The sequence below is a fragment of the Amphiura filiformis genome, chromosome 12 (assembly GCF_039555335.1).
Source record: "Amphiura filiformis chromosome 12, Afil_fr2py, whole genome shotgun sequence".
Classification (NCBI taxonomy): domain Eukaryota; kingdom Metazoa; phylum Echinodermata; class Ophiuroidea; order Amphilepidida; family Amphiuridae; genus Amphiura; species Amphiura filiformis.
Window position 1 is genome coordinate 63,641,341 of NC_092639.1, and position 27,288 is coordinate 63,668,628.

At 35.4% G+C, this 27,288-nt stretch overlaps 1 protein-coding gene across 1 annotated transcript; it reads right to left on the reverse strand.

Annotated features, from left to right (window-relative positions):
• Window positions 1-2,814: 2,814 nt before the first annotated feature.
• On the reverse strand, window positions 2,815-25,158 carry LOC140166564 (UDP-glucuronosyltransferase 2A3-like). Its single transcript, XM_072190058.1, has 4 exons — window positions 24,080-25,158; window positions 14,846-15,065; window positions 13,704-13,923; window positions 2,815-4,497 (listed from the first exon to the last, which is right to left on the reverse strand). Exons 1-4 carry the CDS (start codon window positions 24,944-24,946, stop codon window positions 4,209-4,211), a joined length of 1,596 nt encoding a protein of 531 aa, XP_072046159.1. The 5' UTR covers window positions 24,947-25,158; the 3' UTR covers window positions 2,815-4,208.
• Between the last annotated feature and the right edge of the window lie 2,130 nt (window positions 25,159-27,288).

Sequence of the window (27,288 nt, forward strand, 5' to 3'; positions counted from 1 at the left end):
TTTAAAGCAAATACACCTGTTATAATCATTTAAAAAATTACCAAACTTACATTATCATGACTGGTTTTGAATTGATTTACCTGGCGTACGCTTAGAAGTAATAGAGAGGTTTCGAATTACTTGGCGTACGCTTAGAAGTAAGTGTGACAGGGCGTTAATATGGGGAAATTAGCGAAGAGTTAAACACGGAGTCCAATGTTGAGGGATCGACCCAAAAGGGTGAAGTTTATTTGTCTTGTAGTTGTGACGGTCTGATACGAAGTGAAGTCCTAAAGTTACATTCGCTATATATAATATTTACATTTAACATTTACATTGAAATACAGAGTCAAGTTTTAGCCAATAGAATCATTACTTATTATGATGCAATAAAACTAATAACCAATCAAAAACCAAGTTAACTTCCTGTCACTACATGCTTATTGTTTCATCCTCACATGATGTGTAGGAGGATAAGATGTTTTGGCCTTTTATCTTGCATTTCCAAGATTCATGACAATGATGTCTTTTGAACATAAAGTACAACTACATTTGATGCCAAGTTAACACAAAACATAATTTCATCAGAAATAGGGTGTTGTTGATATGACTTGGAAAAGCCATTTAGTAAAAGTGACGTTGTAGTATAATCATCTCTCTGTCTTATAAATCCTCTATTCATTAATGTTGTTAACCTCTCATTTAACCTAACCCAAATCCTTGAGTAAATCCCTCCTTTTATCATTAGTACAAAAGTGACCATCAACCATTTTCCTTCAATTACTAAAAGATTACTCATTTGATATAATATGAAATAGAACATAAATATGATATCTATACTTGACATGACTATGAAGCATGTTACAATGATAAAACAATAACATAATTAGCATAATAATACTGACTCAATCGACATAGATTTAGATTATTATTTACATCATTTGAGCCCAGGAATGTGACACAATAGCCTGAACATTTGTAAAAGTCTATATGAACATCATAATCTCTTTCCAAGGAGAAATAGCCAAAAGGTTAAAAAGTGTCATCCCTTATATTTTGCAGTTGTTATATTTTCACTATTATAATTAAAATGCTTAATTATGCTTAATTAGCTTGGTCACAACTGCCCCCTCTTTTGTAAATCAAAACCTCCGGTTTTGCTGAAGATAATAAAAAATAATTAACATTAGAGCAATATTTATTGTGATAATGAGGAAACAAAATTTCAAGTTCCAACAATGTAAATGCAGTCCATGCTGGAGTGAGTTGCTAATAAGGACAACTTATTTAGAGTTCTTGAAGTCAGCTGATTGTGTCCATTGAAGAAAATAATAATATTTATAATCTGAAACATGTCAACTTGCAGAAAAGCAAGTAAGTGCAAAACATTTAGAACAAGAATGTGAACAATGCTTTTAATAAGATGTGCTTTCATATTACATAATGATACCTTATAAGACATGTACATGTTATAATATGTACATGTATTGTATACTTAAGAAATTCAATTCAATAATTAAAACGATTAAGCGTACATCTGTACTATACGTACTACATAAAACACAGGATCCATAATTGACTATACCTTGCGCAAGGATTTAACTTTAAAACCATGTTTGAGCATTTCCGCTCATTCTTAACAAAATAATATAAACAAACAATATCATCTCAGAAGCTGCGAGTTCAGTGTCTTGCAATTACACCGACACGCACAATGTCTTAGTCATCCAGTTAAGGCAAACTAAAGAAATTGCTGCTTCTTATGACATTTTGCAATTAAAATTAAGAATTATTACTTTTTACTTTTCGTTTCTTTCGCCCCGACATGGTTTTATTAATATGAAATTCCTGGATCAAAACTTCGGGAATTCTTGATTCTAGTTCCCAGGTACGTTGAGAACGGCCTTGCCATTTCACTCTGTAATAACGCTTTCCTCGATAATTTACACATCGTTCAATTTTGTCTACAACATACCAATCTTTCTCCTGGGAAGATTGGGCTTGAGTGTCAGTATTTGACTCACTTGGTTTCTTAGTTTCATTACTAGGCTGCCCCAATACTACGGGAGCACCTGGTCTTAATGTATCCGTCTTGGATGACTGTCTCTGATCATTGTCCTGCTTAGGAGTGTCGTGGGTCGCTTCGTCTTTGTCATTGTCGTTTACGCTGTCAGGTTGGCCTTCGGTGACCTGGTCAAAATTGGCATCATTGCCAGGGAATTGGTCTGCATCCAATTCCAGATCGTCCTCTGAATCTATGTTATCAGGAGGATTAGTTGGTCTCTCAGCTGGATCAAAGTAGGGTCTAAGTCTGTTAGCATGTACAAGAGACTTGACAAGGGTATTGAAGCATGTTACAATGATAAAACAATAACATAATTAGCATAATAATACTGACTCAATCGACATAGATTTAGATTATTATTTACATCATTTGAGCCCAGGAATGTGACACAATAGCCTGAACATTTGTAAAAGTCTATATGAACATCATAATCTCTTTCCAAGGAGAAATAGCCAAAAGGTTAAAAAGTGTCATCCCTTATATTTTGCAGTTGTTATATTTTCACTATTATAATTAAAATGCTTAATTATGCTTAATTAGCTTGGTCACATAAGCCACGATTTCCAAACGCCATATCGTAAACCCGTATATACTTCTAGTGCCCGTTTCTATTCATCGTTATGTATTCTTCTCCTGTGCATTATTTTCGCGAACTACTTCGCGTGCAGGCTATATATACAGTCTCCTTCGCAGCCAGTTTGGTTACGCTCCTCCACACAAACAGTCTGCCAATGATGACGAACTGGTCCTTTTGATTGGCTAACGGTTTTTGACGACGTCATCCAGCTTGACGTCAAACAAAGCTTTCAATTGGTCGATCGGCTAGACGGCTACTTAATTATTCATGAGCAATTTTGACCCGCCATCTCGCCAGTTGACTGAGGTCAATCAAGTTCCCGTATGTACAGCACCGCGGCTACATACGTGTAGCCAATCAGAAACGGCGTTATAAGTGGCCATTGGCAGACTGTTTGTGTGGAGGGAGCGGAACCAAACTGGCTGCCGTGGAGACTAGCTTATATAACTATGTTCGATATATATACCACCAAAAAAGTACGAATATACATTCTGTGGTGTTAAAATAGTTATAGGGTATGGTATTTTTTCATACGCACTTTGTAAATCATAGGTTACAAACTGTTCTATTTTGCAACTATCATTGCCATAAATTATGATTAATGAACTCAAATAAATCAAACATCAAATGAGAATAATCGAGCTTCTATTAATTAAAAAGGGCTAAAAACAGGTGGACCATAATTATACAAGATGACACCATTACAAAATATTCAGCATTTTACAAATGAATTACATGTAGGCCTATATCAAAGATAACATAAACACGCCCAGGAAACACACACTAGCGCATAATATCATGATCATGCTTTATAATACTGAACAAATTGAAAAATTCCACTGTCGTGTGTTTTAACAATATGATTAGATTTTAAAGTTCAAATTGTAGAACTATAAAGTCCAGTTGATATTGATATATAAGTTTATTCTCTCATCTCCATTCACCATAGTACTACATGTAGTGGGACGTCAAAATCGATTGTTTCTAGGTCAACTGCTTCAGTGCTCTCTGTGTTCGGAACTACGATATTAAATGATCACAACATAAAATCAATTGGTTACAAACCATGCGTTAATAAATTACTAAAGTATGACGTATGGCGCAATCGATACCATTGATAGCTAACTTCTACAGTGATTGATTTTCTTGACCAGTTACTAGTAAATGCTACCTGGTCAATGATCTGACGGTGTTTTTAAAATTTAAGATATTTTACCTAATATTCAAACTAATGAATGCAGCCATTGACATTGCCTATTGCTTTAATACACTCAAAGTATATGACGGATAATGTACTCGTGCAAATGCATTCGTCAAGATAATCGCACTTGCCATGGAGTTACGGCGCGTGCGATTATCTTGACTAATGCATTGCACTCAGTTCATTATCCTTATCATACCTGTTCAAAACCACTCTGATTGGCGCACGCTTAGATGTATGCATTGCGGAAGACTCGCACCCTTTCAATTCGCCAAGGCAATTGAAACCTGATACGAATTTATTCTAATAAAATTCGTGAACATATGAAAATAATATGGCTGTCGATACGTGCACCGTTACCTTGTTAAACTTATATATATAGCAACCTATTCACTTTTTATTTTACTGGACCCGCTATATAGTCTTTTACAACCTCTGAAACATAGTCTACAACTACAGTATAAAATAATCATAAATGCAATGAAAGCTAATAGCAAGACTGCGATGACGTCTAGTAATAAGTACTGGAATATGTTTAAATCTAAAGCAGCAGATCGTAAATGTTTGGCGCCATTGTGACGTATAACATATTCTATCCAATCAACGGCTTCTTCTGTTGGTGTGCGGGGTGAGTCTCGGAATATTGCGGATATACGTGTGGCGTTGCTCTTGTAACTAAAAAGAAAAAGAAGAATAAAGAACAGTAGGAAAATGTTTATTTTACCTTAAGCATACAAAATTATTATTATAAATGGTAATATCTTATAAATGCTTATCAATTGCTTATTAAAGCATGCAGTTATTATATCATTTAGAATGATCTTTGTTTAGTGTGTTTGGTTGAATTTAAAGCATTGCTCTTAATGTCACCTATGCATTGGCTCTTAATCTCATAGTTATGGGTTATTTATGCATACAGGTCATTTATTAATTGCTTTTAATATCCCGATGCAATTATTCCTTTGTAATAAGTCTTGGTGTTCAGGAGAAGCTGTGTGCTCTTGTAGGCCCTATGTCACATGGGGAGAAGCTGTGTGCTCTTGTAGGCCCTATGTCACATGGGGAGAAGCTGTGTGCTCTTGTAGGCCCTATGTCACATGGGGAGAAGCTGTGTGCTCTTGTAGGCCCTATGTCACATGGGGAGAAGCTGTGTGCTCTTGTAGGCCCTATGTCACATGGGGAGAACTGTGTGCTCTTGTAGGCCCTATGTCACATGGGGAGAAGCTGTGTGCTCTTGTAGGCCCTATGTCACATGGGGAGAAGCTGTGTGCTCTTGTAGGCCCTATGTCACATGGGGAGAAGCTGTGTGCTCTTGTAGGCCGTATGTCACATGGGCAGACATGGGAGCTCACACAAAAACAGCCAGATTTTCTAAGGTCGGCAGAAATCACGACAAAATCTGTTGAAGCAGGCTGCTGAATTCTGCTAAATGGTGAGTAATGAGCAGAAGTGCTGCTAAATATGTGTGGTTTACCATTTTCCCCCATGTGACATGGGGCCTAAAAATTGAAATCTTTAAAATCCTACAAAAGAAGAACTTTTGGGCTATTCCATTTGAATTCCATACTCCCCACCCGGCAAGACATCTTACACACAAGGAGTGTGAATATCAAATAGAGTTGCCTGAATGGGTGACTACGTTTGATATCTACACTCCTGTGTGTAAGATTGACATAATGACCTCCATCTAGAGGGTGTAAGGATTTTAACTGGAACAGCCCATTGCATTCCACACATCGGCCAATATACAGGTAGGCTGCTAATTTGCATTGTAAGGGCATTGTGCACTGTGTAGCTGTGTAGCAATTTCGATTTAAGTTTTCCCGCTTTTTTTTTTAAATCTTGAAGTGCGAAGTAATATGCGCGTTCTCGTTGTGAAACTTTAGTCCGGAATCAATTTCATATTTTTGACGCCAGAGGAAACAAGCACTTGGAATTCCAGAAAAATGCATGTGAAGTTTTAATTTTACATTGGACCCTATGCAAAAGATACAAGGTGGAGCCCAAATTGGGCTATATCCTACACATTGAGTGCCTTGAGATTCCAAAGGTTGAAAATATGGGCGATTTCGAACGCTTCGATTTTTCAGTTATAGTCATCCTTGCTGTCCATCAACCTGCTAATTCTGTATTATTCTGAAATATACATGTTGTTAAATAGACTTTGCTTTCACATTTGACACCTTGTTCGTGAAAATCCAGCCAGAATTGACCAAGATATGCGCCTCCAAACCCTCAAAGCCCAAAATCAAAAGTTGCAATTTTAACAATTCAATTGTGCCTGTTATATTGTGTGCTTTATTGATTGGCCCGTGGTGCTTGTGTGCAATACAACGACGTGTTCCCATTGAAACTCGTCGAAATTACAACTTTTGATTTTGGTGTTTGAGGGTTTGGAGGTGCATATCTTGGTCAATTCTTGTTCGATTTTCACGAACAGGGTGTCAAATGGGAAAACAACGTCCAACTGACAAAATGTATATTTCAGAATAATCCAAAATTAATAGCAAGTTGTTGAACAGTTTAGGATGACTATAACTACCAGTTTCTTTTTGTGTCTGGTGAAGACCAATGTCGACTGCAGACGACGAGTACCAATTTTATTTTTTTAAATTCAAATATTTCAAAATTGTAAATTTTCATGACCACATGACCATATTTGGAATCAGCATGACAAATGCATTAAAATAAGTAGAAACAAGTCCAGTATTGGTTCAGTGATTCTTAAGGGCTGGGTAAAGGGCAAACTTAAAGTACTGGTAACTAGAGAGAGAAAGCGACGAGGAATCCCACATCACAGCGCCAGGTAATGACCGGGACACCAAATACAAATCTGCATTTATTTTTGAAGGTACATGTTTGTTTTAAATTTTGGGGCGTTTTCCCGATATTTGATATTTTGGTGATATTTCAAGAAGGCGACATGCCAAAGACAAATCTTTTTGCACATACTTTGTTATTGCTAATACAACTCTTTTCTGCATACCTACGTTACAATTTGTTTTGGTGATGTAGTAATATTATAAATTTTGTGACTGCATTTTGGCGTTTTCGATGCGATTTTAGTCTTACCGGTAATGAACGTTGATTTCTGGTCCTCCTCCTTTTATAAGTTTACTTTGATCGTCGGCTTTTGCAAATAACAGAATGTAGATTGGCTCTGAATGAGTATCGTAGTCCTCTCGGTGGGCGTTTTCATGATATAATTACTTTGAATTCCATGTAACAACCCAAAATTTACCTCTGAATTCAGGGTTCAAGGCTGTTTTCGGAACAGCCGTAGACTCAAGAAAGTGCACGAGTGGCGAATATGCAGTGAATATGGTTTTATACTTCCCGCATTGATGATTGCGTCAACGCCTAATTGTATATGTTGATTGTATCAAGGTATACAAAGAGTTGGTTACATGTCAATGGCCTCTGTATATTTATTTGGTTAGTATGACTTCAAGGGATAGACCCTTTATGCACCTTTCATGCTTTTCTATTACGTAGGATCTTTACCTACAAGCATGTGTCCGGGTCATATGCCAATATTGCGTAACGCTAGAGGTGAATATATTTCTTTGATATGGAGTAGGATGTATGGTTCGGTGGCCGAGCGGTCTAAGGTGTTGTGATTTCTTAGTTGCTGTTCTGATCGTCGCTAGTTCGAAACCTTGCTATGCCATATTTTTTATGTTTATTTATTTATTTATTTATTTATTTATTTATTTATTTATTTATTTATTTATTTATTTATTTATTTATTTATTTATTTAAAATTTCAAAGTTTTAGGGGCCTGAGCTTTCGATCCTAGCAGGATCTTTATCAAAAGGCAGAGTGACAAGACAACACACAAACATGCATATATATAGGGACATGGACATAAGGAAATTAGCAAGACAATAGAAGACATAAGTGTATCTTGGGAAATATCAATAGGGGCAGGAAGTGGGATGTCATGAATGGAAGTAAGAGGGACAAAGGATATGAATGAAGACAATGGGCTGAATAGAAATATGAAAATGAATGGCAACTACATGAACATATTACAAAATGATAGATGTAAATAGGAAATAAAAAATAAAATAATAAAGTGGAGGAAAAATATATTTAAAGTAATTGAAAAAAAATGGGAGGGGGGGCAAAATATTATGATGATGAAAAACAAGTTAGTCGTTTCCCTCTTGGATGTTGAGACCGTGTGGCTGGATGGTACGAAGGCGCTTCATCCAGAATTTCTCCCTGCTGGCACGGACGGTGTCAGGGCGGTTACCTAAAGACTCAATGCCCTGTATGATCATGTCGGAGATGGAGTGGTTGGGGAGGTTAAAGTGATTACCAACAGGGGTGTCAAGCTTCTTGGTTTTGACCTGTGTCCATAAAACCGTTTCTTAAGAGCTCTTGAACATAATTTTTTAGAAGTGGCTCTATACCTCAAAAAATAGATTTTTCTGATATTTTGTGCAATGATGCATGTTAGGGTGTTGACTACTTGTGTGACTAAAAAAAATTCAAAAATCGGCTCGTTGCCATGGAAACGGCCAAAACCCAGATTCTGTCATTTTGGGCCAAATTGGCAGTGAAATTAGTTAAAAAACATGTTATTTCAAGTGTTCGCTGCAACTAAGCCATATATTGCTGGTACATTACATTAAGTTCTTGTGAAAGGACATCTATTCATCTGATGATCAGCATATTTAGAGGTCAATAAGTTATTCTTAAGGGTACGTGCAGAGCCCATCTGTCAGGTGTATTTTCACTTTTTCATAAAATGTCATTTTAGCACCTAAAATATCATCATGAAAATCAACAACCCGGTGTTGCCAGGATTTTGTCCATTGTAGTGTGGGTAGTACAAGCTAGGTACTTTACATTTTAGTAAAAATCAGCTTGGGCAAATGTTACTTCTAAATACAGTGTTGCCAGAAAAACCGGTATTTTTGCAAATTGACATTTTGTCAAATTACGCCTTTTTGTCACAATTATGTGCATTTTGACAAATACTTTCCTTGAAGGTGAATCCAAACAACACTTTTTTGTCTTTGTAAATATGTAAATACTGAAAATTCAAAATTAGTGTTGCCAGAATTCTTGATAAAACACCCAATATTAGTATTTTACTGATAGTATGATTTGTTGTTGATGGTTTGGTTGGGAAATGATTATTTCTAATTTCCATACATCGAATGTACATAGTATAGATTGTTATATGAATTTTTAAACACCTGAGCACAAAGTAAGTGTTGCCAGAATTCTTGATAAAACACCCAAAATCATAATGCCACGATCCAGTCCGCTACCGTTGACAACGTCAAAATTTGGTTTACTATCATCAATAGCTTGTCCTAAAAAGTTTTGAAAACCCCACGGTTCTAGTATTATCTAGTGCAAAGTTATAGTCAGGGTAATTTTGTTCTTTGTTTTCTATTGAATTTTGAACTGGTCACTCAAGACTTACTGGACTGGATCAATAATAAACAAAATTATTATCATCAATATCAAAAATATTAACATCAATAATATCAATAATAATCAAAAATATTAACATCAATATCAATAATAATCACAAATATTAATATCAATATCAATAATAATCAAAAATATTAATATCGATATCAATAATAATGAGAAATATTAATATAAAAATCAATAATGATCAAATATATTAACATCAATATCAATAATAATCAAAAATATTAATATCGATACCAATAATAATCAAAAATATTAATATGAATAATAATCAACAATATTAATATGAATAATAATCAACAATATTAATATGAATAATAATCAAAAATATAAATATAAATATCAATAATAATCAAAAATATCAATATCAATAATAATTACAAATATTGATATCAATTTCAGTAATAATTTAAAATAATATAAATATCAATAATAATCACAAATATTAACATCAATATCAATAATTATCAAAAATATTAATATTAATATCAAAAATAATCAAAACTATAAATATCAATTTAAATAATAATCAAGAATATTAGTATCAATTTCAATAATAATCCAAAATATTAATAACCATATCAATAATAATCAAAATATTAATATCGATATCAATAATAATGAAAAATATTAATATCAAAATCAATAATGATCAAATATATTAACATCAATATCAATAATAATCTAAAATATTAATATTGATATTAATAATAATCAAAAATATTAATATGAATATGAATAATAATCAAAAATATGAATATCAATATCAATAATATCATATATATTAATATCAATAATAATCAAAACTATTAATATAAATATCAATTTTAAAATATTAAGATAGTTTTGATTATTGTTGATATTGATATTAATACTTTTGATTATTATTGATATTAATATTTTGATTATTATTGATATTAATATTGATATTTTGCTTATTATTGATATTAATATTGATATTTTGCTTATTATTGATATTGATATAAACATTTGTGATTGTTATTGATATTGATATTGATAGTTTTGATTATTAGTGTTATTGATATTGGTATTAATATTTTTAAATATTATTGATATTGATATGAATATGTTTTATTATTATCGATATTGATAGTTTTGATTATTAGTGTTATTGATATTAATATTTTTGAATATTATTGATATCGATGTTAATATTTTTGATTATTATTGATATTAACCCTAGAACTACGAAGTACCACCCCAAGATTTCTTATCCGTCATAAAAAAAAAATGTGCGCATTTACGCTCCGACCTAAACTAATCGTAGATCCATTCTTTGACCTCATATTAGTGTAAAAATGTTTACCAGCACCTTACCTGGGGGTAGGACCGACTGTCAAAGATGACAATAGAGGGGGGGGTGTTGGTGAGGGCCACCAATGGTTTCTACAGTAAAATAAATTATTTTCATTTCGCTCATGTAAAATTATTATAGGCTATTGACTTTTTACTTGTTAGTTTGAGGAGAAAATTCAGTCAAAATTTTTTGCATTTCGCATTTTTTGTAGAATTTTTAGCCGAAAATCAATTTTGCTAATACTTTTGTACATAGCTGAAATTTTCCAAATTTGCATGGGCGCCCTCACATTATGACGTCATAGCGATATTATGAGAGGAATGTTTGTACTTATTGGTATCACTGGGGTAGAGGAGACCCATAGCTATACATTGATTCCAAATATAACGGTATATGACGTTTATAAGTGAAAATTAGGGGGTTGCAACCCCCCTTCGTAGTCGGTGTTACAAAATATGGCTCAGTAGTTCTAGGGTTGATGTTAATATTTTTGTTGATTGTTGATAATGACGTTAATATATTTGATATTATTCTTAATATTATTGATGATAGTAAACCAAATTGATGCTAATACTTTTGATTATTATTTATATTGATATTAATATTTTTGATTATTACTGATAATGATGTTAATAGGCCAATAGACCTACATTGATATTATTATTAATATTGATGATAGTAAAAAAATTGAAGTTGGATCGTGGCACATATAAATATATATATGATTTTGGGTGTTTTATCAAGAATTCTGGCAACACTTTGTGCTCAGGTGTTTAAACATTCATATAACAATCTATACTATGTACATTCGATGTATGAACATTAAAAAGCATTTCCTAACCAAACCATCAACACAAAATCACTAAAATGCTAATATTGGGTGTTTTATGAAGAATTCTGGCAACACTGCTTTTGAATTTTTAGTGTTTAGATATTTACAAAGACAAAAAAGTGTTGTTTGGATTCACCGTGAAGGAAAATATTTGTCAAAATGCACAAAACTTTGACAAAAAGGCGTAATTTGCGAATTGTCAATTTGCAAAAATACCGGTTTTTCTGGCAACACTGTATTTAGAAGTAACACTTGCCCAAGCTGATTTTTATTAAAATGTAAAGTACCTAGCTTGAACTACCCACACTAGAATGGACAAAATCCTGGCAACACCGGGTTGTTGATTTTCATGATGATATTTTAGGTGCTAAAATGACATTTTATGAAAAAGTGAAAATACACCTGCCAGATGGGCTCTGCACGTACCCTTAAGAATAACTTATTGACCTCTAAATATGCTGATCATCAAATGAATAGATGTCCTTTCACAAGAACTTAATGTAATGTTCCAGCATTATATGGCTTAGTTGCAGCGAACACTTGAAATAGCATGTTTTGTAACTAATTTCACTGCCAATTTGGCCCAAAATGACAGAATCTGGGTTTTGGCCGTTTCCATGGCAACGAGCCAATTTTTGAATTTTTTTTAGTCACACAAGTAGTCAACACCCTAACATGCATCATTGCACAAAATATCAGAAAAATCTATTTTTTGAGGTATAGAGCCACTTCTAAAAAATTATGTTCAAGAGCTCTTAAGTGCAGTCTTAGTTTCTCCCACATACTGTATACCACAAACTCTGCAAGAAATGAGTGGTGCAGGTGATGTTGCCCCTGATCCTGTGGGAGGAATTGTTGGAATTACTGACGACAGAATTCCCTTCTTGGATATGGTCCTTGCAGACAACACACCTGTTGGAATCACATGTGAAAGTACCCTGTTTTGTGGAAGGAATAGTATCAGAAACCGGGGGGACTTCAGCTCTCACAAGAAGATCTCTAAGATTGCGAGGACGTCTGTAGGCCAGGATGGGGCTATCAGGAACTGCTCGTTGTAGCCGATCTGAGGTTTGAAGTATATGGTGATTGTCATTAGTGATGCTGCGGAGAGGAGGGAGGTTATGATGAAAAGTGAGCACAACAGGGACTCTGGTATTGGTGTCCTGACTTCTGGGCTTCTGCTTCAGTATATCTGACCTGGGAAGAGATTTGACCTTGTTGATGGCCTGCTGCACTTTTAGTGCGCTGTGTCCCCTAGATGTAAGGTTCTTCTTGAGGTCCCTGGCATGCTGTGAGAAGTCGGAATCATTAGTACAAATGCGGCGGAGGCGGAGAGCTTGACTGTATGAGGCGGAGAGCTACTGTATTTAACGTTATTTATTTAGTTAGTTAGTTAGTTATTCAGTTATTTATTTATTTATTTAGTTTTTATTTATTTATTTAGTTTTTATTTATTTATTTAGTTTTTATTTATTTATTTAGTTAGTTAGTTAGTTAGTTAGTTAGTTTTATTTATTTATTTATTTAGTTAGTTTTATTTATTTATTTATTTATTTATTTATTTAGTTAGTTTTATTTATTTATTTATTTATTTATTTATTTATTTATTTATTTTGTATTTATTTATGTATTTATTTATTTAGTTAGTTAGTTATTTAGTTATGCAGTTATTTATTTATTTAGTTTTTATTTATTTATTTATTTTATTTATTTATTTTTATTTATTTATTTAGTTTTATTTATTTTTTTCATATTTATTTACTTAATGACGTTTGGGGGGTCGAGAGAACTGACATATTTATTTATTTATTTATTTATTTATTTATTTATTTATTTATTTATTTATTTTATTTTATTTTTCGATTGATTGATTATTTGAACGACGTGAAGATTGAGCAGATTGACCGATTGCTACTTTAGTAGGACATCATACATTAGTATTGATTTTTTCCGTTAAGTATTATCAAGGATTAATATCACAGGTTGTAGAGCAGATAGGAACTTGGTTTAGTGTTATTATCCGGGCTTCAGAACCAGGAGGTACCGGGTTCGATTCCCACCTATGCCTAATTTTTTTAAAGACCAGGAAAATTACTACAGTAAGTTTATTTGGCGCGCGATCTCGGTTATTCATTTTCTGATTACTGTGTCTCTTGCAGACACCCTCCCTCTACCACGGTTCGCTCTTCTCACATCCCTTAAAAAGAAACCTCAAAAACAGTGGTATACTTTTATGCGAAGCCTATGTCTAGCACGCAGAGCAATAATCTTACCTTGGATCTCTAATGACTGTACGTATAGCTTGAGCCAACTCGTCGCTGGTCAACGTAGTTATGTCGACTTTCACCGCCATACCACGTGATACCAATCTTTGTGCATTGTCGGATTGGTCAGCAAACAATGGCACAGCTACCATAGGTACTCCGTGATATACAGCTTCCCATACCCCATTCATACCACAGTGATATACAAAGGCTTTGATCTGAGGATGACCTGTGAACAGAGATGAAGGGCAATATGGTATAAGTCAAATGGTCAACTAGTTTCCAGTATGTTCACTATGGAATTAAATTTTCATAGGCCGTATCAAATTTTGTGACTCAAATTTCTTATATCGAACACAATTAAAATACGTTCTCGAATTCAGTGGCAAAGCCAGAGGCACCCACCCTACGGCACCTCTGTAAATCGTTATGGTTAAATCGTTAGGGTTATATGATATTTTGTGGCATCATAATATATCATATGACAGATTGTATATATTTGCCCAAATCTGTGATTTGTTTCTTTAACACATTTAATGATTAATCCGGCAAATTTTCGCGCGCTTAAAGGCAAGCACAAGTATATTTACCATTTAAATATGCATCTAATCCTACACGGGATTGATTTACCATATCCCACAATGCAAATTGATTCAGGTGACCTAGTGTATTGGCCCATATCTGTGATTGGCCTTTAAAATATTTTGTTACAAATATGAAAATGTCGCCCTCCCCCTCACACCACCACACACATCGTGAGGAATGAGGTTTTAATACACACATAATAAAATTATCCACCTATTGGTAATTATAAGTTTAGTGTATTATTAGGTGTATGGGTACTTTTTGTGCGCAGTATATGATATATGACATAATGACAGATTTCATACGGTGGTATATTAATGTCTAGAGCAGCCTCCTGGCTGCCCATTTTATTATATAACTCCCTGGACACTACTGATCATCTAACAGCATTTCTGATTGGTTGATAATTTGAAATCCTCATTTCAATTGCCAATTATAACTAGGCTTTAAACTTTTCATATTAATAGTACCCTCCTTGATTTGTTCACAATTGGACACAATCTTCATTTTGGCCAATTGGCAGGTAGTTATGTCTCATGGGGTTATGTCGGCTGTTACAGGCTTACCTAGCAGATCATTTTGTGGTATCCAGTCTACAACTTTGACATTAGGAGTCACAGTGGCCGATGGTTTGCCGTTCAACTTCCAGATAACCTTTTGAGATAATTGAGCAAAAGCTCCAGCAAAGAGACCTGATATATCTTCATCAATACCATTTGCATTAGAGCCCATTGAAAACAACACTACGCCATCTTCACCAGCACTCTCAAGAAACTCTATCCATTCCTGTATTATTCAAATGTATAAAGCAAAGGTAAGCAAAGTAGTGTCTACATGTAAGTGAAATCCTGAATAGCACAAGATACTGATCGTTTTACCAATCATGAATATAAAATTGTACCATCATGATTATGAACGTTGACATGTCCTAAACATTAAAAGACACATGAAGACGACGAGAAAGCGTTGTCAATAATTAGACAGGTTGTAATTCCACACGCCGTGATCATATGCTTGTCTATTCAAAATCACTCTCCTGTGACGAAACAATGTCGTTAGATTTAATTAGACGTTTTGCCATTTTCTTCGCATATGCTCCTGATCATGAATTTTGTATCAAAAACCAGAATTTGTCAATTCTTTTGTATTTTGTAATAATATGTTACCGCAGTTTCTATTGCAATATTTCGTTTTTACTCGCGGCCACCTCATTTAATTTTTCAGATGTAACAGTGGAGTTTGAAGCGAGTTTTCATCTGATACTAACATTAGCAACAACGAATATATCTCTGGTTTAGTTTCGTCTCTTCAAGACACTGCGTTGGCTTCAAAAGCCGGGTCTACTACGGACAAATATCGCGGAGGCTGGAAGCGGTGGAAGTCTTTCGCACTTCAGTGGCACAAAGGAGCATAAGTTAATGTGAAAGTGTGATTCTTCTGACAATAGCAACAATAGCACAAAGGAGCACAAGTTAATGTGAAAGCGTGATTCTTAGCATAAAGAGCACAGAATAGCCAGAATAGCATAATGTAACGCGAATATGCCTGAGTAGTAGGTAAATAGCAATAGTAGCACAAAGAAGCATAAGTTAATGTGAAAGTGTGATTTTTCTGACAATAGCAACAATAGCACAAAGGAGCACAAGTTAATGTGAAAGCGTGATTCTTAGCATAAAGAGCACAGAATAACCAGAACAGCAATTCACGTGATTTTGCGTTTTTGTACATCACCTTCCGTACGGTACCTCAAGCTTGTGCTATTCACGCGATTTTGCGTTTTTGTACTACCATGGAGGTATATAAATAAATGGAGAATGATCGCCAGAATTCTAATCTCCTAAGTGGAGATTATCCCGTTACCTCTATTCAATGAGTCACCAAACTTGAATTGACCAGCCACTTCAGCCAAGCTATTGATCTCCACGATGGTTATGAGCCTCTATCATGGTTCATTGATTGTCACTCCCAAAATTTACTCATAGGAATTGACCCTACATTGACCCGTACCGGAAGCCTTGTAAAAGAGACTGTATAATGACGTCAGCTAGTCAATCAGTTAGTTCAAAGTCACCAGTTTTGATAGCTTATAGTTTCAATGTATGATCGTGCGAAAACCCGAAGAAATTCGGATGTTCTGTTCTCAAGTTATGAAACTGTTTTCTACACTAGTTGTGCCGTAACTTGACAAATATACTTAGTTTTCATGTTCATATATTAAGCTTTTAAGGGGGTCTGAGGGAGTTCAAATATAGTGCAAATGAAAGCAAAACGTTTTTACCTTCCGATTGTGAAAAAATTATGTTGGGTCAATTTGGGCCATTTGAGTTACGAGCGAGCAAAATTTACCGGAAGTACTTCGGAATTCAAGCAAAAGTGATGATCAGACAATCTTTTCTAGAGAGAAATTGATATAGGCCTACGGAATGTATAGGCCCTACATACTTTGTTTTAACAGTTTCTCATAGTTTAGTGTATGATAATCGTGATTTTGGTTGAAGCTTCGGGTCAAATTGATTGAGTGCCATGCCCATGACGGATATGTCATGTTATTGTTTTAAACTTTTAATTCTGTATTGTCATGAAATCGTATAGGCCGCCTAAATCATCATCATTAAACTTCTCATTGTATAATAAATAATTATCAGTATTTAGGCCTAAATGATTATTAATATTATTAGGAGGCTATCATTTTCTTTGGAGGGAGGGGTTCCAAATATACGGGGGGGGAAAAAAAAGTCATAATTCAATTTTCATGACCAAAATGTAGGAGTCACAAGATGACAACAGATAAGGTGTTTCTTTTTCAAAAGACTGATTTCTTGATGCAATTTATGCACTCAATTTTTGGCGAAAATGAGATTTTGATATCAAAATTTTATGAAACATGAGCACTTTCCAATAAGTATAGGCCTAAACTTCATTTTACGCCATTGAAATCAATGGCCAGTGAAACAGACTTCACAATGTAATCAGCTTAGCATAATCAATATAAACCTGAAATTGCCTATTCAACAATAATTGGTCATAACCAACGTAGTACAAAAGAGGCTTGGCTGGATCATTCTCCATTTATTTATATACCTCCATGGTACTACCGTACCTCAAGCTTTTGCTATTCACGCGATTTTGCGTTTTGTACTACCGTACCTCAAGCTTGTTCTATTCACGCGATTTTGCGTTTTTGTACATCACCTACAGTACCTCAAACTTGTGCTATTCCTGCGATTTTGCCCATCTCGCTGATTCCATCACATACCTCAAGCATGAACTATTCACGCGATTTTGCGTTTTTGTACATCACCTACCGTACCTCAAGCCTGTGCTATTCACGCGATTTTGCGTTTTTCTAAAACCTCCCTAAACCAGATTTAGTTTTCAACCCCAAAATTTAATTTTATGAAACGGTAAATGAGTATCTATTGGCTCCTTCTTATTTTATCCACGAACACCTCTCCTAAACATTATCGCCTTTTTTTTCCTGCAAACACCCCAAAACCGTCCACACCAGATTTTAAATTTCTCTTTGCCGAGAACCGCTGTGTCTAAAGTCGCTATCCTCTGAAAGAGTTGTCAGGACGAGGATGTTTAGATATGAAGTACTTACCGACAAAATCCCTTTCCCGAAAACCGCCCAACCCCAAACATCACTTCTCTTAACTTAAAAAGCATTCGCAATTTGACCATTCGCAATTTGAGCATTCACAATTTGAGCATTCACAATTTGAGCATTCACAATTTGAGCATTCACAATTAAATTATATGAAACAGTAAATGAGTATATATTGGCTCCTTCTTATTAAAGGATGACTCCGGTAATCACAACATTATGCCTTATATGAAAGACAAATAATTATCAAGTACGAATCACGTGGTTTAAAACAAACTCATAGTGACCATAAAGACGAATAAAAACATCCGTCTCTCAACACGCGGTATTCAAAATTCCCGGGCGCTGAAATTGTCGAGTGCAATGACGTCCCAGTAATATAATAAAGGCTGACGACAATTGAGCACAAATAACCATTACGTCATTGCACTTAGACAATTTCGGCGCGGGAATTTTGAATATCGCGTGTTGAGAGCCGACTGTTTTATTCGTTTTATGGTCAATATGAGTTTGTTTTGAATAAAACCACGTGATTCGTGCTTGATAATTATTTTTCTATCATATAAGGCATAATGTTATGATTGCCGGAGACTCTCTTTAAATACAAAGCATTCGCAATTTGAGCATTCACAATTTTAATCTTACTATAAATAGGGGAATGTTGTATATATGTATGTATGTATGTATGTATCTATGTGGTTTATGTAAAAGGCTCCGTCAGTTTCGATCCAAATGTCGCCAAATTCATACGGGAGATCGAGGAATATACGGGAAATCGCCTCGACTTTATTTGGTTGAAATCGGTCAAGAATTGACTGCAAAAACAGTGAAAATATGGGTAAAAACGGGGTTTTTGTTATGAAAATCAGTTGCCAGCCTGCGCGTCACTGCAGCTGGCAGGCAGCGCGTCGGCGCGCGAGCGTAGCGTAATGCGCACTACGCCAATGCGCGCGTAAACGGCGCAGAGCCACGCGACTTGCGAGCCAGAGACCAGTGGACATGATAATACAGAAAGAAGGAAAAATAAATAAAAATTAAAGGACAAAAAGGTACATGGACGGGTCACGGGATTATGATAAAGATGAACACGTCCGCATACACGCTATGAGAGGACGTATACGGGAAAATACGTGTGTTGTATAAACAAAATGAAGCGGTAGACCTACTATAAAGAAAAATGAAATTAAAATGACAAAAGAGGTACAAGTAATTAGGCCAACGGGTTAAATTAACTAAATGAAACGGGAACGAAACAAAGAAGGAAAGAAACTAATCAGGAAATGTAAGAAAAAAAAGAAGCTATAATAATGATAACAGAATTAAATAAAAAACATGGAAACGGGAAATCACAAGCAGCAAATAAAAAATGAAGCTAAAAGGGAAATGTAACAAATAACAGATTTAGAAAAAATAAATAAATAACATGGAAACGGAAAATCAAAATGTATCTTTTCGATGATTCTACCTGTTCAGTAATTCTTCCTGTTATAGTGAACGCTCCCATTTACTCATCTAGCGGGGACCCGCGCGAAGCGCGGGTATCCCGCTAGTTATATGAAACAGTAAATGAGTATATAATTGACTCCTTATTTTATCCACGAACACCTTTCCTAAACATTATCGCTTTTTTTTCTGAAAACCGCCCCAACCCAAAAACCGTCCATACCAGATTTTAAATTTCTCTTTCCCGAGAACCGCTGTGTCTAAAGTCGCCATCCTCTGAAAGAGTTGTCAGGACGAGGATGTTTAGATATGAAGTATTCACGGACAAAAATCCCGTTCCCGGAAACCACCCAGCCCCACACCAGATTTTAAATTTCTCTTTGCCGAGAACCGCAGTGTCTAAAGTCGCCATCATCTGAAAGAGTTGGCAGGACGAGGATGTTTAGATATGTTGTACTCGCCGACAAAATACCCCTTCCCGAAAACCGCCCAACCAAACATCACTTCTCTTTGCCGAGAACAGCTGTGTCTAAAGTCGCCATCCTCTGAAAGAGTTGTCAGGACGAGGATGTTTAGATATGTTGTACTCACATTTGTACATACACTTTAAGGCTACATGCTCTTTTTGGTTGAAATTTTTGGCGGAAATAATCCCGCCAAAACATTAAAGTAATCTTTTCCCAAAACTAAATTTGATAGTCAGGAAATTAATGATGCATCTGGTAGCTTAGATCATAACTTTCATTATACTTAGTTGCAATTATCCCAGATAATTCTTGATTTGTTTTTACAGAGTCTTGAATTTTCGATGTTTTTGATCAAAAAACATCATTCGGTGTATTTTGAAACTCGAGGCATTAACTCTTCTCAAATTAGCCCCAAATCATAATTTATTATATGCACGTGTAGCAAACACCAATGGGAATAATTGGACGTTGTTTGCTGAGCCTAAATTTGGTTTGATTTTATTTCACAATAATTCTAAGGTGAGAATTTTGACCTGACATTTCCTTTTTGGATTTCCAATTTAAATTCATTGATATGTGCTATTTTGAATAAATAAAGAGTACGCTCACCTTTCTGCAACACTTCCCGGTATCATTGACCATCTGCTGATAGCCAACATTTTAGCTGAAAACAGTCCCGCCCTATCATTTTTGAACAAAATATGTCTCAAAATTACGTGCATCGCGTGTATCAGCACAGCGAGGTAACGAAGAGAGCTATTTACGGTGGGGTATCTATTGTAAGCTATTAGGGTACATGTATATCTTCCCGCAAGTGACAAGATGTGTCAAGCAAGTGCATACATAAGGGCGGTATATTCAAACGGTATTGTCTGGATCATTGAGTATCGATTGTGCACGTATACACGGATGTGTGTGGTCCTCCCCAGGTTTTGACATGAATTACAAATGACGTCGTGAATGACCCAGCGTTTTCATTTTATTATTACAAAATTAATCCTCGTTTATCACGAGTCCTAAGAGTCGTACCAGTTCAATTCATCAAAATTAATTTGTATTAAGGTTACACGAAGAAACGTATAAAAAACGTATAAAAGACGTATAAAGTTGTTCTCTAAAATCGCGTTTTCTCAGCAATCAAATATCGCAGTGAATCAAATGTTGGTGCATGGATGTATCTTTACATTATTTTTGTGTGTTTATAAAAAATTTTAGAATCCGTTTGAAAATCCTTCGTTTAAATCATTTTTACGCACCATGTTCACAAGATCAAAAACACGTTCCATGCAGTTTTTTCAAATGTTCGCTCCGTATAAAACCACGCCGAGTGATTGTTTTCTCCTTTTTTGTATTGTACTACAAATCGATTAAAGAAATAATGTTGCCATGGGGAAGAACCAAATACAGTACCGATCAAATTTAAAAAGCCCGTTTTGGGGGAACATTTTCAAGAATCTTGTCTGAGAAAAAACTGTTTTGTGAAATTATCGATATCTTGATAACGAGGCGTTAATTTAGACATCTGAATACCTACATTATTTCTCAACATTCTGCCAATTGCTATCCCATTTGATTTTCACTCCAAATTGAAGCTAGTATTGCAAAAAACAAGGTTTTTCCTCCATCAGTTCGTTCAAAATTTCAGCGCCGACATGCGTGTTTATTCTAAGAGCCATTGTGCGGACGCGATTGTAATCAAGTAATTACATCAAATTATAGTTACATATCCGCTTCGAGAATAAGAAATTGCGTAAGCTGATGTATGGTCCATTGGATAGAGCGTTGGACTGGGAATCTGTTATGAACAATTTTTGTGGGTTCGAGTCCCCATGTGGCTGAATTTTCTTTCCTTTTTCTCTCTTTTCTCATTTTTACTTCCTTTCTTTCCTCTTTTCTTTCTTTTTCTTTTTTCATTTTTTTTTTCATTTCTTTCTTTCTTTCTTCCTTTCTTTTTCTTTCTTACTTTCTTTTCGTTCTTTTTCTTTCTCTCTCTCTCTTTCTTTCTCTTTTCACTATTTCTTTATTCTTTCTTGCTCCTTTCTTTTTAGTTTTATTTGATTGATTCGCTGACTGCAGTGAATCGTGATTGATTGTTTTTCACTTTATATAATTCAGAAATTTGTAGGCCTGCTAAGTCTGTCTTTTTGAATATTCTTCCCAAATTCGATTTGCAAATAATTGCTTTTTGATATTGTTGTTGATGTTATTGTTGTACCCTATTACATTGTAATCAGGGGAATAGCAGCATCGCATTGATTTATTTCATCAAAGATATCAAGGCTATAAATTCAAAATCAACACATTTTCCAGGGCGTAGCTTGACGAAGTGCCCCAATCAATTTTAAAATTTATAAAATCCTTATGAAAATTGCCGAAAATGGCTTGTACCCCTCCCCCGGCATCCGACCCGGCATGTCGCCCCTCATGTAACCCCCGCCCGCACCCGACTCACGAGCTCCGGGCACGAGCTAAGCCACTCAGTTTCATGTCTTGACCGTGGATCAATATTCTATTGTAAGTAGGCCTACGTCCCAGTACGCTTGTTCATTTTCTGCATGGCTGTTTCTGTTATGAACTTACGCCCCTCTGAAATCAAGCGCATGAAAAACTCTCGGCTAACCTTAAATGAAAAACAAACAGACAAGTAGAGTCATATGTCTTTCTATGACTGTATTCCTACCAAAATCTGATTTTCAATACACTAGAAACGCTTTGATATGTATATCTTTGAAAATCGCCTAATGTAAGCACAGTCACCGTGGCACAATAGGCATCTTTAGCATTCATAGTGCCTTGGCAGTGGTTCGAAAATTTTAGTATATTTTATTCTTTTTACTAATGCGCAGTGCCGTTTTTCAAACACGCCCTGAATGAAACTGATGGGCAAGCCCTTAAATATAAATCATCAGATTTATAAAGTTTACTTCGAGTACTGTTAAATATCAAAAATATCAATTTTTAATGATTTTCCATAAAATGTGTATTACATTGCGAATTTCAAAAAATCAAAATTATTTGATATCAGAAGGACATTCTTCGTATTCAGAATGCGATTCATGTGGGACATTTGTAGTCCGAATAATCAGACCCAGAACAAAATATTAATTTCTGACATGATCTTGTACTGGGTCTGAACTGTTTCCATATGAAATCTTGATGGCAAATTGGACAATAGAAGCACATGGTTCTACGTGACAGCTTTTTAATCCCTATTCAGGTTACGTGAATCACGCTATTGTGGACCATCCTTCTGATACTTGAGTGTTTGGACAAGCGGAACGGTTTTTTGTCTACCTCTCTGTTTGTAAACAAACCAGGAGGTCGAAATCGTCCTCCTCGCCGAATACGAAAGTCAGCGTAATAGTACGGCACTGGGACATTTGTATTGCCTCATTAAATGACTGAGTGAGCCTTGCACAACAAAAGAATCGGTTGTTCAGCGTTCTAACAGAATTTACTTTTATTATTTAGTTTTATAGGATTTTTAAAATTCTAATTCACAAAAGCTCCATTCAGATTTGTTTGTCCCCAGCTAAATCCGATTACGCTTTTAATGGTCTCTACGGTATAATAAAGCAGAAACATCAAATGTGTGCATAGAATACTTCATTTGGATTGGTGGTTAAATCTTCCACACTTTCCTCAAAACTTTTGCTATAATAAAAAGGTATGTGCCGGCAAAGGAGGAATTACAACGAATAAACATCAGATTTTTTATATCAAATTAAAATATGTTCAAAATAATTTTAAGATTACGGTGGTTCTAAAATAAACACAGCCAAATCAAAACGTCGCCACATCCACATTTAATCAGAGTCTGGAGAGTTTATGGCAAAATAATTTATATAATAATTTTCTATTCACTTTCCTTTGAAGGTTGATACCAAATTTGATATCAAAAGTTTAATCATCGTGAGCATATGAACAGTTGTTTGGAAATTCGTGCAATTTTAAAAATGACAAAGGGAGTTGTATCAGGCGGCGGAGCTTTTTTTCTGACATGAGTCTGATATTTTGTTAATTAAGACAGCTCATAGGCCACAAGAATTGCTGTAACGTGGTCATTTTAATATCACGATGCTATTGCCAATATATGACTACGTCATAGTACCACCGCGCTTCTGCAAATGAACATTTGTTTGGATAAAATATCTCAATACAATAGTAAATCAAGGAAGTTGTAATTTTTTTCAGCCTTTAGGCCTCAAGGCCAAATGTGTCCATTGTCGCGGATTCAAAATAAGCTCGAGTACCCACGCGAACGAGTAAGATTTAACACTCACCACCGCCAGAGGGCGTCCTGGTCCTGTCGTTATGCCTCCTACTGTTCTGGTATTAGGCATCAACGGTCTCGGGAAATCCAAAGCAAAGTTTGTATTGATCAAAAAAAGTTCCGCATCCTCACAAAATAGGGAAGAATCAAGTCCGTGCTGAACTCTCAATTCCTTTGATGGATCAGTTGCTTGGTTGAATAAAATCAAGTAAAATATAGAAGCTGCAAAGTTTATAATTCGTTCTGAAAATGACATCACGTGATCAAACCCGGAAGACATTTCTGGTTTGTATGCAGGATTTGTAGGCGTACGAGTGGTTAAGAGAGAAGAAGAAGGTATTGTTATTATAGCAGACACAGCTACATACGGAATACGATTATACTGTCGTAGGTATTGGAAAACAGGACAGAAACCGTTGACGTCTGCCACTGATATGTCGAAATTTAAATCACGCAATGTTGAGAGAATCGTTTGGTTGCCTAAAACATCGCGACATTCATCATATAGTTGCATAAAGATGTTTTCTGCGCCCATTGCATGTATTTCCATAAGCCATTGCACATACCTGCCCTGTAGTCCCGCTTCTGTCATACTTGCCTGCAAGTAATGATAATCATCAAGTTTGAAAAGAGACGGGAAATAGATGTAATTAATAGCCCTCTCTGTAGGGTTTTGAGATGACGTAATAAGAGGCTGATAACGATCTGCTAGGAGCATTGTAATGTTATGACCACGATCCATCAATTCCCTGCCCAGTTTGAGCATTATATAGTAGTGACTGCCTTCGCCGACTAGTGGTACAATGAGAACATTACTACAGGATACCAGGGAAAAAAGACTCACTGAGAGAATTACAAGCGATACTTTGTTAGCCATTGTGTAAGATCACGAACTTTCTATTTCAGTATCATACACGAAGCAGGGCGGCGAGAGTTCATTAGAGCAATGCTGGATCAATGGCACAGAGAACCTATTCTTGAGAGGGCACTCTATTCACGTGGTTTCTTTTCCAACGCTAAAAGATCACGAATTTTGGTGGTTTGCAAATGAAAAGTGTCCGCACTATCGATTGATTACGTAACTGTTATGAATAATTTATTAGGCTTTTCAATGCAATCGCCTCGACCCATTAATACATATTATCTGTATTATCAAAGTAATTAGAATAACAATCCGGTGAGTTCACTGAACTACGCCCTGATACTGATGGAGTTTTAATGGCGTTTCTTCTCTCCATACACAGATGAACAAATACAATAGATGAAGGTCAACAAACCTGAATATCATAAAGATCAGTATTCGTTTGTGCATATGAACTGCACATTTACGTTGCTAAATATTACTCATTATATATTATGACAAATATTGGTATTATGACAATACGGTATATAGGCCTACATTGTATATAAAACGACTAATACAGTCAGCCGCCTGGACAACCAATTCTTTAGAAATGCTTAGTCGCGCTAAAAGTCGATCGATACATGTAAAAATCAGCCCAATTCAGAGATACACCTTTTTGCTATGAAATTAATTTTCTCGGTCAAATATAAAGCAATATTTTTTTTCCTTCAGTAATGTCAGTTAAAAACTTGGTGCTTGGATATACATTTTTTTAAAATCCTGGTGTTAAAATTAAGCATCAAATTGTGTCTTTTAGTGTGATATTTTTAATTTTTATAGGCCTTGAATTCGCCTGCGAGCTTTTTACGGAATTCATGTTTTAGCGTCTCAAACTAATATAGTTTGCTAAAGAAAGATATTTCCCACCTCTGTAAAGCACATCGTGTGGGTCTATATGTTATAGTTTTGTCAGAATTTCCGTTTTGTTTTACCCTTTTTCCATTCATGTTCCGAAAATGTCAAATCAGTACTTTTATCTCGAGAGCAACCAGCAGAAATAGTCGATATTTCCTTTGTTGTTATCCAGGTCAATTATTCATTGAAAGCAAATTGCCCGACCAGCGATTAAATCCCCAATTGGGTGTTCTGGTTAAACATGATCAGTAGGAGCGCTATACACCTATCCGACTTCGCCATTACTGCGGTGTCCCCGATGGAAAACTGCGGTGTCCCGAGGTCGGGGGTTCCACCCATTATTTATTGTGTGCTATACAGAATTGTAACCGGGAATTGTACACAACAGTGATATTCATACACAATAATGAGTATTGACTAACGAATTAAATCTCCCGCTCTGGTACATCTGTGTTTCCGTCGATAGAGGGCCAAATACAGTAAACGCTTCTCGGATTGGTGTATAGGTCTGGGAATTTCTTTGCTATATTGAAGTTCTGGCAACACTATAGCCATGCCGGTATTCCTATTAAACCCAGGGATATCGATCCACAATGCTAGTACTAGCATTAGATTTCAGCGTTGATTTTGATTTCAGCCGACAGTGAAAGATGGTGAAATCAAAACGGAAATTCTGACAAAACTATGATATATCGCTCACGGTGATGTGCGTTAGAAAGTTGGGAAAAATCCTTCATTAGCGAACTATATTGCTTTGAAAAGCTAAAAGGTTGATCCAAAAAAAAGGCTCGCGGGCAGAGTTTAAGCCTATCAAAATCGAAAATCTTACACGAAATGACTGAATTTCACGCCTAAGTTTAACACTAGGATTTGAAAAAAAAATACAGTATCAAGCGCTACAATTTGACCTGACATGTACTGAAAAAATGAAAATGATTGCTTTTTATTTGCCCGAGAAAATTAATTTTACATTGAAAAGGTGTCACTCAAAATTTAGCTCATTTCAACACCAAATTCGATCGTTTGTATTGCCTCATTAAATGACTGAGTGAGCCTTGCAGAACAAAAGAATCCGTTGTCCAGGTTGCTAACTGAATAGATCCTACTTTCATGGCGCACACCGACATCGCCTGGCTAATAATTATTTGGTACAGCAGAGACATTAAAATGAATACACGGGATCGATACACGTGAATTGCTATGCACGATTTTGATATCAGACGAAAATCTTCGGATACTGGGTTAGAAAATTATGAATATCTCCCGTAAATGATTTTTTCTCAAGAAACCAGATTTGGTCTCATACACTTGAAAATACGTGTTGAACAGATATGATAGTCGTTAGCGTGCGCTTTGAAAATTGGCCGTGCGCTTTGAACTCAAAATTTGACCAAAACTCTAATTTTATATTGCGTTGTTCATGTATGGACTACAGCGCGCAGCAGGCTATAGCGGCACTC